This window comes from Silurus meridionalis, chromosome 25, assembly GCF_014805685.1.
Source record: "Silurus meridionalis isolate SWU-2019-XX chromosome 25, ASM1480568v1, whole genome shotgun sequence".
Lineage (NCBI taxonomy): Eukaryota > Metazoa > Chordata > Actinopteri > Siluriformes > Siluridae > Silurus > Silurus meridionalis.
In genome coordinates this window covers 2,960,001-2,977,016 of record NC_060908.1, presented here as the reverse complement: position 1 = coordinate 2,977,016, position 17,016 = coordinate 2,960,001, and the positions used below count along the sequence as shown (strand labels likewise).

At 42.4% G+C, this 17,016-nt stretch overlaps 1 protein-coding gene across 1 annotated transcript in view; it reads right to left on the bottom strand.

The window, feature by feature from the left end:
• Window positions 1–1,137: 1,137 nt before the first annotated feature.
• mbd2 (methyl-CpG binding domain protein 2) overlaps window positions 1,138–17,016 on the bottom strand; it is a 30,927-nt gene continuing 15,048 nt past the window's right edge. The window contains exons 3-7 of the mRNA XM_046839092.1: window positions 15,408–15,545; window positions 12,781–12,871; window positions 11,637–11,814; window positions 8,954–9,080; window positions 1,138–1,287 (exon numbers count right to left, since the gene is read on the bottom strand). Coding sequence (XP_046695048.1) covers window positions 8,966–9,080; window positions 11,637–11,814; window positions 12,781–12,871; window positions 15,408–15,545 — 522 coding nt within the window. The 3' untranslated portion in view covers window positions 1,138–1,287; window positions 8,954–8,965. The remainder of the gene's footprint in view (window positions 1,288–8,953; window positions 9,081–11,636; window positions 11,815–12,780; window positions 12,872–15,407; window positions 15,546–17,016) is intronic.

The following is a 17,016-nucleotide window of genomic DNA, read 5'->3' as shown; positions in this document are numbered from 1 at the left end:
CAAAAATTGAGAACAAGATAAACTTTAAAATATATATATATATATATGTATATATAAACTTAAAAATGAAAGTATAGCTAGATTAATTGTATGGTCAAATGTATTGGGACACCTGATTTTTCCACCCATATGTGGTTCTTCCCTGAGCTGTTACCACAAAGCTGGAGGCACACATTTGTTTACTATATTTTTGGATGTGTTTCTCTTTTCCAGCAGAACAACACCCCTGTGCATAAAGCCAGCTCAATGAAGGTACAGTTTACATGGAATGGAAACTTGGAATGGAAGATCTCCTGCTACAGAGCTCCAACGCTAGTGAACACCTTTGAGATGAATGTGAATGTTGACTGCATTTCTTTACTAACACCCTTAGGGGCTGAATGAATGTCCATAAATCTCCACAAAATCTAGTGGAACATCTTCCCAGAAAAGTGGAGGTTATTAAAACAGGAAATGGAGACTAAATGTGGAATTGGATGTTTAGAAAGCACATACCAGTCTTATTGTCAGGTGTCCACAAACTTTTGCCCAGATAGATAGATAGATGGATAGATGGATAGATGGATAGATGGATAGATAGATAGATATAATAAAAATATTAATAAAGAAATAAAAAGAAAAAGATCAAAGCCCAGATGTGAACATTATTATTTATTTATTCTATAATGATGCACAAAATGTACAAAGTATCTCTTTTTTTTTTTTATTCCAAGGTATAAAATTATTTCTCTTAAATAAGCAAGTTTTCATTATTAAGAATGTAAATGCATTATTCGTTACAAACCCTGAAAAAAGAACGAATCCCTTACAATTGTCGGAGAACGAGAACAAAAAAAAAAAGTTAGCAATACAAATCCAGCAGATTGCAACCTGAATCATGTTTTTTTTTCCCCAGAAGTATTGCTTATGGTTTTCCTGTAGAAAAAAAAAATTATTTTCAAATGTTTGTTTTGCACAACAAAATAAGCATTATTCTGAATTATATAGATATGTACACAAAAATATATGCTCTACATAAAAAAAAAAAAAAAAAAGAAGAAGAAGAAGAAAAAGGCCTTGGTGGAAGCTGTTTGTCCATATATATATATATATATATATATATATATATATATATATATATATATATATATATATATGTGTGTGTGTGTGTGTGTGTGTGTGTGTGTGTGTGTGTAGAATGTGCTTGAGTCTGCGACAGGATGGATCCAGATCCCGGTGCAGACTGATGACATCATCTCTGAGAGGAAGGGGGTCGTCTTGGTGGGTGTGGCTTAAATTCAGTGCGTTCTGCAGGAGAGAGGGAGAGAGAGAAGAAAATAGAGTGTATGTGAGTTGGAGTGGAGTCGAGGTTCAGCGGATGACTGATGGCTCATGATCTCAGTGTTAGATGATTGGGGACATGAATTTCATGAGTAGGGGATTAAATATGGATATAAATTTAAAACGATAAACCTGTTGCATATTTTTCTGATTTCTTCACACCTGATTGAAGTAGATTCAACTTTATTGTCATTGCACAAGTTACAGTACAAGGCAACGAAAATGCAGTTAGCATCTAACCAGAACCTTCTAACTGTTATCATAAACAACCTCTTAATCAACGCTCAAAAACATTCCACACACGCCGTGTCGCCAGCAACAGTTAAAGCCTCTGGCATACAGGAATTGGTGTCGAATTTAAAATGAACTCGGATGTTGAGCTAATTTATGACTTGCTCCTGGTTCCACGACTCCAACTGACTGTAGAAAGGACATTACTCATAACCACACACTCCGGTGCTCAGGATATTTTTCACTCTCTGGTGTTTGTAATGTTTTAATGATTTATAATTACACACTTGGTGTCACCTAAATGAGGACAGGGTCTTCTTTTTGAGTTTGGTTTCCCTCAAGGTTTCTTCACTGATACCATCTAAAGGAGTTGCCACAGGTTTGTTTATGGGGAGAAATACACAGGATTCTATAAATCTATATCTAAATCTATAATTCTTACATTCTGTTAAATGAATTTATCCTCGGATTTTAATCATTGTATCCAAGTGTTGGCAGAATATTTGCAAACTGCTCTGTGCTCAGATAAAACACCACCCGAGTCTTACAACAAAACCGCTGCGGCATTCAAATGTAACCACATCTGGATCGCGAGTGCCAGGGGTTACGATAACAGACGCGAACATGAGCACGGACAGACCGAAATAGCGTAGGACCTTTCGAGCGAGGTCAGCGTGCCGAAGGGCTTCGGATGAGGAACGCTGGGTGAGGAATAGTTGCATTCGTACTGTACGGAAGAACAAACAGGAATTTTAAAATAAAAAAATAATAAAAAAAATCCCCCCTTAGGGTCAGGAATAATCAATAAGCCTGTTGTAGGAGGCTCGAGGAAGCGTAAAAGGGAGTGAGAAAAGGTACAGAGATGGTGTGTGTGTGTGTGTGTGTGTGTGTGTGTGTGTGTGTGTGTACGCTGGTTTAATTCATTTCCCAAATCTTTTCCTCCAATGAAGAAATTATTTTTTTTTCCATCCTTTTGATTAATTTCAATCACGTCTCATTTTGTGCACGTGCAGCGATAAGGACGCATGTTTTTGACTCCGCATTACTGCATTAGGACCCCTTTTTTGTCCTCTGCCAAGCCAATAACCCACTTTGTGATATAAAAAAAAAGGGGGCTATGATCAATTGCCACATGTATAATTTGCATCTCCATTAACATATGCTTTTTTACTAAGGACGAGATTTTTTGTTGGTGGGGAAAAAAAAAAAGTGGTAATTAACACTAACTGCCCTACAACTTAAGAGATTGCCTGCGGGCAAGCATTAATTATCCATACTTATCGGCAAAAAAGCAGCGGTGAAAAAGACAGAGAGATAGAGAGAGTGTGGAAAAGGGAGGCAGGGATCCGCTTTGTGAATCAAATATTAACAAACGCATCTTAATGCATCTTTGGCCTGGGCCAGAAGGAAGCAGGAGTTTGGAAGAAAGAGGGAAGAAAGGTGGGATCTCGGGTATGAAGGAAATGCGGATTTGTCTGTTTTGGGTGCTTTGATAGGTCAAACCTGAGATTTGATCCGAGTTGTTGGTATGAGGATCAATCGACCATGTGAGCGTGTTTTTTTAAAAAGGTATGTCTGGAACATATAGAGCTGAGAAAAAAAAGGTAGAATGGGAAATACTGAAGGCAGAAAGAAACTTTAGAAAAAAAAAAATACTGTAGTTTATCAGTAAGTGGGTAGCACTTTTCCAGGATTTACACTAGAGGGCGACCGACTAATCGTGCTGATTTTTGGCATTTTTTAATTAATTGGCATCGACTGATTGTGCTGCAAATCTGCACTTGCATGACAGAACATACCAGCAGGTGGCAGTAGTCTGTATTTGACATCCAAACAAGGCGGAGCTAGAACTTTGAATATTTAAAACAAGCAGCGTTTCCTCCTGCACCAATCATTACTAATGGATTCGTGTAGCTTTTTTTTCAATCACGTCTGCTGAGTTGCAAAGAAGAGCACAACAATCACAAGCGTCTGTGTTCCCTCTTTACTCTGTCTTTGTTTGCTTCAACGAAATAAACAATCGGAGTTCTCTTTCTCGCCGACGAGCTCCACTGCCGATTCCACGAGGGTCAATCGGCCAATCACGTAGCATCAGCGAGACGCGTAAAATCATGCAAAAATCATGCAGATACTGTTCGAGAGACGATGTTGCCCACATGGTGGGGTTGTTAGATGGTAGCAGAGGCTGTAGCGTTTCCCAGCCAGACAGAAACATGAAAGGTTTCTATTTTGCGGATTCAATTTTACTAATTGTGAGTTATTGACCGACAACCGTCAAAAGAAACTATTATTGTCATGCGTGCGGTGACACATATACAATAATGCAGAGAACAGAGATGGAGCAGGCTCAAACACATATACACACACACACACACACACAATAAAAATGCTTAGCTTGCAACTCACACACACACAGAGGGATAAAAAGAAATGGACAAAAATCGCAGAATTCAGGAAAAAATAAACAGATTGTCACTAAAGGCCAATGGGCTGTTAGAGGTTTTTTTTTCCAAGAGTGCCTTTAAGATCCACACCTGCATCATTTGTTAACATTTGCACACAGAGTATCGATTCTAAACCCACAAATCTAATAAAACATCACTCCTGGAGCTGCCTGGGGATCACGCGCAGGGTTTCACAAGTACGCCATTTCCTCGATAAGCCGTAGATCGAACGACGCAACATCACACAAAGTTTCCGACTTCGAAAAAATACAATAGATAATTAAATTTTTTTTAAAGCTACAGGTTGTGAAACATTAGGCACTTAATGATCAATACAATGTGGGATGATACTAATTTAATGCCAGATGAAATGTCAGATCCATGGAGACGAAGCTTTTTTTCCTCCGCAGACTTTTTTTTTTTTTTATGTTTCAGCACAGCTATTAGATTCATTCCTTTCCCTTTTCTAGTAATGTCAAGATGTCAGAATAGTGTTAATGGTTCATTCATATTTAATAGCGCATTAGAACGCATAGAGCAATAATTAAGGCTATTTTGCACTATTAAACATCACGCAGCAGGGGAAGGCGTAAAAAAAAGAAAAGAAGAAACCCCCTGTGGTGCACCCGAAAGCAATGAATTTCACAATTTGCTCACTTTGGCCTTTTTTTTACAGCCGTCGAAGGGCCGTGGCGTAATCAGGAGTCACGGCGTGGATTTTCTTGGAAATCAAACATCCGAATCACTTTGATTAGGACAAATTGCAGTGGTTTTTTTATTTGTTCCCTCTGATTATGAGGGCAAAACACTGGTAGCACAATACCATTGTGTGTATGCGATTGTCATGCAGTGTTCCATCACATCAGCATAACGACCACTATGTATGGGTGCGTGTGTCTGTGTATGCTCATATAGCCGGGGGTGGACACCAGCCCCATTCGGAGGTAATTGCAGCTCAGGCTTTTTGTCTATTATACACAAGGATAATCAAATCTACCCCCCTATTTACAGATATTGGCATAACCCTGGACCGGACGGAGAGAGAGAAGCAGAGTGACATGTGGAAGGAGCAGATAGACAGCCAGCGTCGTCCGAGCTGACAACTTTGTAATCCCGCCCTGCTGTGATTAGCTCCAGATTAAAAATGCGAATCGGATAATTACTGTCCTCTCCACTATCTTTTCATTTCGCAGAGCAATTTCCGTCGTTTCCCCCCACTCCCCTGATTGTCATTACAGCAGATGGGCAAGTACGATGGAGGTTTTCTGGAAACGCTCATATGCTGGATGGGAAACGTGCCATGCTTTGGATTTGTCATTGTGTGAACGGTTGAAATAGAATCATTGTGCCAGTAGCAAAGGGGTTTACAGGTGAGTGGTGGGTTTAAAAGGACCAACTGAGAGTCTACGAGAAAATCCAGCTGGGTCACACGGCTGTAACTATGACATCAAGAGGATCATAAAACCTGTTGGATTTGTGACTTCAATACCCTGAAGCTTCTAAAGAGTAACCTGAAATGGCTTAGGATGGTTGTGTCAATGATGATCTATAAATCCTAAAGCAAAGAGTCGCACGTTTTGCCGATCAGTGCCAATAAGGGAGGTGTGGGTTCTGAGTCGCTCCAGTCCAGATAATGAGGTGGTACCTCTGGAGTCCAGGCCAGTTCAGGTCGCCTCTGAATGAGTCTGTCAAATGAAGATGTGGCTTCTGAATAAGTCAGACAACTGAAGATGATGTGGCCTCTGGTTGAGTCAGTCCAGGAAATGAGGTGTGGCTTTTGGATAAGTCGGTCCAGTGAAGGAGGTGTGGCCTTTGGATGAGTCGGTCCAGAAAAGGAGGTGTGGCCGTTGGATGAGTCGGTCCAGAAAAGGAGGTGTGGCCGTTGGATAAGTCGGTCCAGGAAAGGAGGTAGTCGGTCCAGGAAAGGAGGTGTGGCCCTTGGATAAGTCGGTCCAGGTAAGGAGGTGTGGCCTTTGGATAATTCGGTCCAGGAAAGGAGGTGTGGCCTTGGATAAGTCGGTCCAGGTAAGGAGGTGTGGCCTTTGGATAATTCGGTCCAGGAAAGGAGGTGTGGCCTTTGGATAAGTAGGTCCAGTGAAGGAGGTGGGGTCTTTGTATGAGTCGGTCCAGGAAAGGAGGTGTGGTCTTTGGATAAGTCGGTCCAGGAAAGAAGGTGTGGCTTTTGGATAAGTCGGTCCAGAAAAGGAGGTGTGGCCTTTGGATAAGTCGGTCCAGGAAAGGAGGTGTGGCCTTTGGATAAGTCGGTCCAGTGAAGGATATGTGGTCTTTGGATAAGTCGGTCCAGTAAAGGAGGTGTTGCCCCTCAATGAGTCTAGACCAGTGAAGGAGATTTGGCCTCTGAATGACTCAGTCCAAAGAAGAAGGTAGAAAAATGGAATTGCCTCTTAAGGTCATCAGGAGCAATAAAAGTGAAGTTTCAATGAAGGAGGCGTGGCCTTTGTGCCAGTCAGAGCATAAAAATGAGGTATGAATTCTCAAAGTCTGACTTGTTTCCTTTAACTTTAATTAGTTGTAATGCTCATCGGATGTGTGGACTGATAAAGAGGTATGAATGAGTCCGCTGAGGAAGGGAGGCGGGGCCTCTGTGTTAGTCAATCCTATGAAAGAGGAGAGATGCAGGCATCTGCCGATTTCAGGAAATGATTCATGCCATTCTGCATTGAAGTTCTACTGCACATTACTGAAGCGCTGTTTTAAATAGGTTGTTCATATAATCGTATATGAAGGAGGGGTACCTACTTCTGTAATTAGTCTGAGCTGAATAAAAAATAAAATTTTAAAAATGACAGTTTAATTGGAATAGTAAAAATTAATTTGTTTAATTTAAAGGAAAACGTGACTCCAGAAAACACCAACTTCCCCCAGTTTTTGTCGTTGTGCTGTAATTTGTATTCAGCCCTGAAGAGGGGGAATCTCACCCCACACAGGGGCAAAAACTTGAACAAAAAAAAAGACATACTGCTGACAGCGAAGCCCTCCATCGATTCCCGTTTTTATGCTGGGTTCCATTAAAACGTAAAACATATAAACGGCTTGGATAGACATTAAGCAAACAAAAAAAAAACAAGACGGTGGAAATGACCACTTGGAGTGAACCCCCCCTTTTCAGTCAGTGAGGCATCAGGTGACAGCTGCTGCACATCAGCATTCGAAAGGAACCGGAGGGCCTTTTTTTAATAGCTGCTATAATACATTCTCAAAATGGAGGGGTACTCAGGCATGTAAGATGTGGCACGGTTGAGCTCCCCGTTCGGAGACTGGAGAGTTACAGGTCCTGGGGAGGAGGGGCTCAAAAAAATGAACTATTCATTTGCTTTAAAGATTCATTAGAGAGAGATGAAGAGGAAAGAAGAAAAGCACTGGACCGAGGAGACAGTTGGAGAGCAGCTAGAGTCGAACCCTGCTCCTAATGGCCACCTGAATATTTCATGATCGTCTGGGGTTCAGGACTTCTCTCCGCCACCAAGAAAGCCACTTGTAGAAATTAGCATCGACTCGCGACATCCTTCTTGCGAACCAACACAGCTACAGGAATCAAGCAAAAAACCCTCTTCTTTAGCACCACAACAGGTTTTACTCAAGTTTCCCTTTTCAACCACTACAACTCAGGGCGAAATGCTAATGTCGAGCTCCTGCGAGTCTAAACAGCAATTTGTTGCAGCTTAAAATATTTCAAAATGCGTTTGAACCGCAAGCGCCACGGGACAAAACCTAAGCTGGCGCTAGTAGGTAAATATAGCGTTTGAAGTGGCCTTGAGTCATGCGATGTAATTTCGGTGTAAAGTAGGGCGGAAAGAAAGAGTGTTACACAGCAGTGGGCAGGCCATATGCCAAAGCTAATGAGAGCCAGAACTCCGACAGCGCTAAGATCCATATTTACAGAATCACTAAACAGCTGATAAGCCAAGTTTGTTCTGCACACTGCTGCTCACAGCTGCATCACACAGAGGGCAAAAAACAATTCACTTCCATTCGGATGCTTTCGGAAAGCATTCTGAGATTGTGTTTAATATCAAAAGAGGAAGACGACGGGAATTCAGCGAAAAAAAAAAAAATATTGCACTGAATTAAGGCTGAGGAACACGTTGACAAAAGGAAACATGCTTTTTTTTTTTTTTAAATCCCATCCAGTATTGTAGCAAATTGATTTGGAAAAGATTGGTTGTATCTGGAAATGTTTCCATATAAAGAGAATGAGAAATCCCACTGGTTTTTATTTTCGTGCAGGTGGGAATAAGCGCTATGATACGAAGCTCACATTTAGTTTGTTCATCCTTAGTGACTGCCTGGTCAGGGTTGCGTAATCGACTAGTTTGTTTATGATTTGGGAAATCGAACCGAAAAAATAGTAAAAGCAAATACAATCAAAAATAATATCTGTGTGAACAGGACTTAAAAAAAAAGAAAAAATACTATTACCATTGTAGTTGAGGCCAGTTATAAACTCGAGTGATGGAGCTGAGGTTGAGGAACTGTCAGTGCTGGAAATGTTATTTCTACTTCTGTTTTCTTTTCTACCATTTTTCACTCTTTCCAGGGCCTGGTAATGAAGTTCAAGGGAGGTAGTATCTTAGTAGTTAAGGCATTGGGATTTGGGTCCAAAGGTCATGAGTTCAAATCCCAGCCACACCAAGCTGCCACTCTTGGACCCCTAAAACAAAGGCTGTAACCTGGTAGCTGCTCAGCTGTATGATTTAATCTTTAATGTGACTCAGAAGAACTAGTAGTGTTTAAATGTATCTGGATTAGTGGCGATGCAGCCGTAGGCTACGGCCATTAACAGATACTGAAAATGGAACGCAGATAGTGACAACGTGTAACATGCAGATTATATGGGACCATAACCATTCAGTCGTTTTGTGTGCTGTCCTTCGTTTGATCCTCCACTGACAGACATTTAATACGTTCTCTCTCTTTTTCCCCTCTCTCTCTCTCACCTGCTGGAGTCTCTACGCCGCCCTGCCCTCGACGTCTCTGGCAGATTCGGCGGCCCGCGCCAAACCGTCAGCCATCAGAGCCTCCTCCAGACTCCTTCTGGCCTGGCGCACCTTCAGCTCCTGCTCCCTGAGAAGACGGAAACACGGGGGATTAAGAAACGGACAGTAAGGGAGAGAAAGGACAGAAGATAGAGCTACACTTCAGAAACTTGTACCCTGTCCAGTGCTGTCTTACTGATCGGTTGATTGCGTTTGACCTCCTTTTACCGCTTTCCATCAACCATCAGCGCTGCTCTCACATCTCCTTCTCCATTACGCCATCCTCCAGTCAGTCATCCCCCGCCCCCCCGCACGCACCCCCGTCTCTTCCTCCACACATGTCTCATCCCGGATTAACCCCAAGCTCTCATTAGCGAGTCGCATGCCATCTCGGGTTTAATTACAGGTTAATGAAGGGAGATGCAAATAAAAACACAACAGCGTTTAATTATGACAACCGCAATCCACCGTGATTCGACACAAGAACTAACAAACACACATATATAATAATATCAACAATAACAACAGGCCTTGCATTTCACAGCCAGGTCTTCAGTGATGTCCTACCTGAATCAATCCACCTCTTAATGCCATCATTAAAAGACCACAGCTACAGAAACCGTCAATATTATAGAGAAGCGCAGTAGAACAGAGCGCCGCATCACAAATCCACAAGAATGTATTTGAGCTTGTGCAGACTACAGCAGACGCAGGTTGCGAGCTCCAACTAGCGCGCTCTCCGACCATCTACTCAAAGGATGAGAAAATGCAACATGGTCGAACGCCTACTAGAAGGCCTCAAAGTCAGCAACTCGCAATCTGATTGGTTAAATCATTTATGAAAAAACAGCAGAGGCTGGTCGTGCCGGCCTTATGTCTGATAACTCTGACCCCGGCAACACGTAACATGAAAGCTGAAATCTGATTGGATAAAAACTCAAACGTATACAGATGCATTATAATTTTAATAAATGTAAAAAATAGATACTGATTGTCAGGCAGGACGTCGATACTATTATCTCGAATGCCCACATTTCCACAGCAGGAACCCTTTCAGGAACTCAGAAACTTTATACAATAGTATTAATACAATGTTGAATTCTCATTTCTGATTGGTCAGATTTATTTTCTATACCAGCAGCTGTAACAGAATGTAAACAAATCCCAGTAATCCCAAATAATTCCAGTAACAATTTAAGGGTGTACTTCCCCTTTATTATTAATTTAGGTTCATGAACCTTTCAATTGTGAATACTCTTCAGTAAATTAGAAACTCATTGGGGGGTGGAGCCTAATGTATTGATCACTGCTGGTCATTGGCTAAAATGAAGTAATCATTCACACTTCTGATTTTTAAAAAACAAGCGAAGAGTGAGGATTATTTTTTTCCTCAGGCAGGAGGCTGAGTAATTTAACCTTTTAAGGGGATTAAAATTCTGACTGGCACCCCACAAAAGAGGAACCGATCCAAAAACTCGCTCGGTCTTTATTCAGATCCCTTTAGTTCCTCCACAAAACAAAACTACTGCCATTATCAGATGGTGTAAAAGCTGTATGAGCATGTCACCCTGCCTAAACTCTCTTTCAGTCATCCAGGCCCCAGCCTGCGCTCTCCTTTTCTTCTGAGAGAGAAAAGCAGGAAAACAGCCTCGACACGATTCATTTCCTTCATTTCTCCCACACTCTATAATCACCAGCAGCAAGCAGCTCATCTCCAAAGCATTTCACAGTCCACGGGTTTGGCCAGACCCACGTTCATACTCACGTGCAACCCGATCCCGTTTTGATCTCCAAACACAAAAAGACAACTACTGCCATCTAGTGGGCAGAGCATCCCATGCAAAAATGACTTCGGGTGCGTAAGGATCAACTCGGAGCCCGTCAAATGAAAGCAATTATTCAGAAACGGTGTTCGCGGAGGGCCAGTGGTTCCCCTTAGCACACTTCGAGACATTCGTTTGAGTAATCGCGATCGTCTGAAAGCACTTATTTGTATACGCTTGTTTTTCTCAGGGCCTCGCAGATCCTTTGAGCAGGTAGCGATTATTTCTGCGGCTAATCAGCCCACATCGCACCCCAAACCCCGAGTAACTCCGTATGCACCGCTGAAAGACAAATACATCATCTCTGTCAAGGTGGAAAGAGCTCATCAGCATTCTGGAGGCTCTCAGGACAGAAAACGAGTCTGTCTTGCCAGGAGAAAATCTTATTTCGGCTCTTCGCCTTCCCATATACAGTAGCCGGGCTCCCAATTTATCTTGTCCGTAATGCCTCACAGAGCTGAAGCGAGATTGAAATTGGCATCCATTATGAACCTTATAAAGTCGTCCACAGAGCAGGACGTGCCGCGCTAACAGCTACACTGATCGTGAGAAGGGAGATGAATGTTCCCCGAAAACATCACACCAAGTTTTATTGAGGCACTCGATAACTGGTAAACAAGACAAACAAAAAACACCTATGGGAGGTACTAAGGGAGAACCTGTAGGTCAGGGTAGAAGCGGAGGAACGTACGGTCGCAATTTTGACAGCGATTTGAGAGAAAATCGGCCGACACTTGCTGGGGACACTTCGAATGGGGCTCGTTTTGCAACCAGAGACAAACACATGGTGTTCGACTGCGACAGCTTTGAGGTGGTCGTACCTGATGTCGTCGTCGGTGACGATGAAGGACTTGCAGAGCGGCTGAGAGGTGTTGAGCCAGATAGCGGGGTTTTTCTCTGCCGCTGTGGACGTCTGACCCGTGATGGGGCCCGAACTCATGTGTAGAGCGCTGGCTATGGCCGACAACAACGTCTCATCCGACGAATCTGGACCTACACCTGAAAAAAAGATGTGTCCACAAAAAATCATATACCTGTAACTTCTATTTACAGTCACTGCTCATATAATCTCTGTCGACGTCCTCTACCTGTCCTTCAGGGACTACCCCAGCAATGCTGCTTCACCTAAATCATATTGAGTGTAGGTTCATCATGAGCTGAACAGAACTCCATCTAAAGGTAGGATGAATCAGGCTCGTCCGGAAAGAAGGAAGAGTTTTGGCAGCATATCCGGCATTAGGTTGCCACAGGGTGGCGCAGGCAAACAGGAAATCACTGTAAAACTGTTATAAGAAAAGGGAATTGGGGCGTCATCACCTGTTAAGACGTTTCTAAGAAACACCAGAGAATGTCAAGGCTGTTCGAGCTGCCATCGTGAAGAGCCCTCGCCTTTCCATTCCACAACACGCTTCACCACCCACGACACACGATCGTGACATCCCAACCGGTAACGATGCCGAAATTCCCTTCCAATCTTATAAAAGGTTTTACGGCGATGCACCGCTTCACTGTTCTACTCTAACCGATGCCAAGCGGTTCTAAACGAGCTCGCACCGGTTCCAAACAAATTGCCGACCCCCCCAGGGTTGCCAACTCCTAGTTCTAAAATTACCCCGTTTTCCTGCACCACAATGTATAAGCAAATAAAACGCAGACCACCAGCGCTTCCAGTGGTAACAGTAACTCTTTGGGCCAATCTAGTCAATAGTTATTTTCCAATTACGTGGCAGATTTTAACATCAGGTTTTACACACTGTACACAAACATACACATTATACCATACAGGGACAAACCAGCATAAAAAAAATAATAGAATAATAGAATAATAGAATTTGCAAGAAATTTGAAAGAGATAATTTCTTTATTTTTTGAATCCACAAATGGTCAAGTCATGAACAGAAATCCATCCCGATGTTCCAACATCGGTTGTTTCGAAATCACGTGCGTAGAAAGGATCATGCTTACTTTGTAAACCTTTAGGAAGCTCCATAGTCCTGAGAACCTCTTCTGTGACGTCCGACGACCTCAAACCTTTCAACCTCCTCTCCCAGAAGAGCTGCACATACACATAAAGAGATAGAACAAAGAATATAAACACACAGATATATACGTGAAACTTACAAATAAACAACGTGTACAAAACTCCTTTTTTTCTACACTTTTTCGTCCGCCCTTGTGCCTGTACTCGCTACTCTGAGGATTAAACTCACAAGTGTCCTGGAAATGTTAGTGTTTATCGGTTCTACCAAGCGAGCCTTAAAAATGTTTCTAAACAGCCTGCAGGGGATTTAGTCAGGATTAGGGGTCAAGTGCTGGTTTTTTAAGCAACATATCTGAAGCTGGCAGGTGATCCTAAGTACAGAAACAACACTATATGGAAAAAAGTATTGGGACACCTGATGCATTCAGCCATATCGGGTTCTTCTCCAAACCGTTACCACAAACTTGGAGGCGCACGATTGTGTAGGACGTCTTTGGATCCCGGGCCATTAAATTTAGGCCAATTAGGGAGTGTGCGGAAGTGAAAAAACTCATTTGTGAGAGTGCTCATGTGGTCAGACCCCACAGACGTGGTAACGTACGTGGTCAGAATAGCACCAGTTGCACAGCTCCCGATGTCCATTGACTTATGAAGGTCGGCGTTCCCTGTGACTGTGCATGCAGGTTTGTGCTGCCACCTGTTGGTGTGTCCCAAAACTGGACTTGCAGACCAGTACCCGGCGTTACTAACGCCTTTGTGGCGGAATGAAACTCACACAAATCTCCACAAGGACATTTCAAAATCTAGTGGAACATCTTCCCAAAAAAATGGAGGTTATTATAACAGGAAATGGAATTTTGGAATGGGATCTTCAAAAAGGATATATGCTGAATCCACAAAATTACTGTCTGTTACTCCCGGATGGAAATCGGCGATTCACGAGGGATGATCAATTGCACTTGTCAAGATGGAGTTCTGTTACTAAACCCGCTCCAGAAACTGGCCTTCTCAAGCAGCTAATCCTCCAGCGCTCTGTTATAAACCAACCGACGTCCAGGATGAGCCCGAGGGAGCCATCTGTAGCCAACATGGCAGCTCTGTGTGGCACTCCGAACGACTCGCCAACAGAAGCTCGTAAACAGGCCCAAGGATTTACTGAGCTGCGATTTTAAATAAAAGCCCCTCCGTGACTCTCTCGGGCCCTTTACAAATAAATCCACGTATATAAAAATAAAATAAAAAGTTTAAAAAAAAAACGGTTAAAACGTTATTATAGGTCATGAAATATTCCAGTAGATTGTTGTGTTACAGGTAATGGGTTCGAGTTGCTCTGATTTATAAAAGGCCTGGAAGTGCGCAGAGAAGCTAGGTGTAACCATTAGCATCCATTAGAACTATAATGTTCCTGCAAATGTTCCTGGAGAAAAGGATGATGTGAATATGACGTATCAGCAACATGTATACTGCGTAGGAGTGAAGGGTTTGAGAGAAAAGAGCGAGAGAGAAAGAGAGGGAGAGAAGGAGAGAGGGAGAGAAGGAGAGAGGGAAAAAGAGATGTATGGGGGATGGTGTGATCATTACAGCCCTGCTCACGGAGAACAGAGCAGTCAGGCAGCAAGATAATTCCCAAACGCCAATGACTACTGGAGTCTCTCCACACACACACACACACACACACACACACACACACACACACACACACACCGCACTAAATCACTTCCACACCTCAACTCCCAGTCACACAACCCCTTCATTCCGCTCTTACAGCAAATCGTCCTCCCCTGCTTTGTAATCATTCTGACCTCCAGTGTGTGTTTGTGTAGACTGGTACAATGTGTTCTGATGCGTTGAGTTCTTTATAATAATAATAATATAATAATAATAATAATTAATAATAATAATAATAATATAAACTGCTTTTCTGTTTTATCTCGATCCAGAGTTCAAGGCAAACATGTAATAGGATTGCTTGTTTATTGCAAGCTAAAATAACCAGGGTGAAGGATTCAACATGGGGAACACCTTGTGAACCATCCGGATGACTCTTAATGCATGGTGTCGACCATAAGAACCTCCTAAAATCCTCTCCTTATGAAGATGATAAATAAGCTCTGTGTTAAGCTCTGTGTTGATAAATAAGCTCACTTTTTATCGCAGCGTTAATCAGTGCTGCGATAAAAAGTGTGGATTTGGCAGCCCCTTGTGGTTGCGGGAGTGTACTGCACCCTAACATATCCAATAAGATATGAAATGAGAAAGAAAGAAAGAAAGAAAGAAAGAAAGAAAGAAAGAAAGAAAGAAAGAAAGAAAGAAAGAAAGAAAGAAAGAAAGAAAGAAAGAAAGAAAGAGAAAGAGAGATGCTTCCGGATTTTTCCAGTAGTTTAAATTCTGACTATATATAAAACTATTTTATTATTGTATAACTATCTTTAAAATAAGGCGTTAACGCAAATCCAAGTGTGGTCAAAGTTTGGATAAGAACCATATAGTGTATGTATGTACAGGCATCTGTAAGTCATATTTACTGTAGTGAGCACCTTAGCTCACTTTTTACACACTAATTAGCACAAGAGCATAAAAATCCAACAAAGTCTTTTAGAAAGAGCTTCACCTGCCGAGGCTGTTCGGTCGCTCTCTGTGGGTCTGTCTTGACTTTGTTGCTGGGATGGTTGACCACTTTGGTGACGGGCTGTTTAAAGATCGACGCTGTCTGTCTGATGGGCAGTGCTGTGTTCAGGTCCGGTTTTCCCTGCGAGGAAAGACAGAAAACAGAAATTGTTGAAAGTTTGTGGAAAAGTTGTTCGGTAAAGGGATAAGAAACGGTGAAACCAATAAACAACGACGCACGGTGTATTCCGCAGTTTCTCCAGGACTAGCGGTCACTTTGCTTTGGGTTTATAAAATTTTAAAGGGAAAAAAATTCTAAGGTTACGAGAAGAAAGTCGAAACTATGACAATAAAGTAATTTTTTTCTCATGGTGCTACGACATTATTCTCATCAATTTGAATTTATTTTCATAATTTCGACCTTTATTCCCGTAGTGCCACGACTGTATTCCAATAGCGCTACGACTGTATTCCCGTAGCGCTACGACTGTATTCCCGTAGCGCTACGACTGTATTCCCGTAGCGCTACGACTGTATTCCCGTAGCGCTGCGACTGTATTCCAGTAGCGCTGCGACTGTATTCCCGTGGCGCTCGACTGTATTCCGTAGCGCTACGACTGTATTCCCGTAGCGCTACGACTGTATTCCCGTAGTGCTACGACTGTATTCCCGTAGTGCTACGACTGTATTCCAGTAGTGCTACGAATGTATTCCAGTAGTGCTACGACTGTATTCCCGTAGTGCTACGACTGTATTCCCGTAGTGCTACGCCTGTATTCTAGTAGTGCTACGCCTGTATTCTAGTAGTGCTACGACTGTATTTCAGTAGTGCTACGACTGTATTTCAGTAGTGCTACGACTGTATTCCCGTAGTGCTACGACTGTATTCCCGTAGTGCTACGACTGTATTCCCGTAGTGCTACGCCTGTATTCCAGTAGTGCTACGACTTCAGTCCCGTAGTGCTACGACTGTATTTCAGTAGTGCTACGACTGTATTTCAGTAGTGCTACGACTGTATTTCAGTAGTGCTACGACTGTATTCCCGTAGTGCTACGACTGTATTCCCGTAGTGCTACGACTGTATTCCCGTAGTGCTATGACTGTATTCCCGTAGTGCTACGACTGCATTCCCGTAGTGCTACGCCTGTATTCCAGTAGTGCTACGACTTCAGTCCCGTAGTGCTATGACTTTATTCTAATAGTGCTACGTTTTTTTTTTTTTTTTTACATGGCGCTAAAATGCTGTCGTGCGATGGCAACCTGTTAAAACCGACTTCCTGAAGAAAAGAGAATATATGTGGAAATTTTTTTTTTTTTTTTATGAAGACAGCTTTGCTTCCTCAAGATGACTAATGTGATTAGCATGTAAAAAACGACAGCCATCTTTAATTCCGAAGCTTCTGTTTATGAAAAAAAGACCAAAAGGACACCAAGACAAAACATAGTGTGAATCATTAAAAAATATTGGACGTTGTCTAGTTTAAAAAAAAGAGTGTCTAATAACCCAGTTAGTAAAAAGGCTTAAAAAAATCGCAGTCATTCGGAAAGCCTGATGTTAGCACGTCACAAACCACAATACTCGGTTTCGAATCCTTATAACAGCACCCCAAAG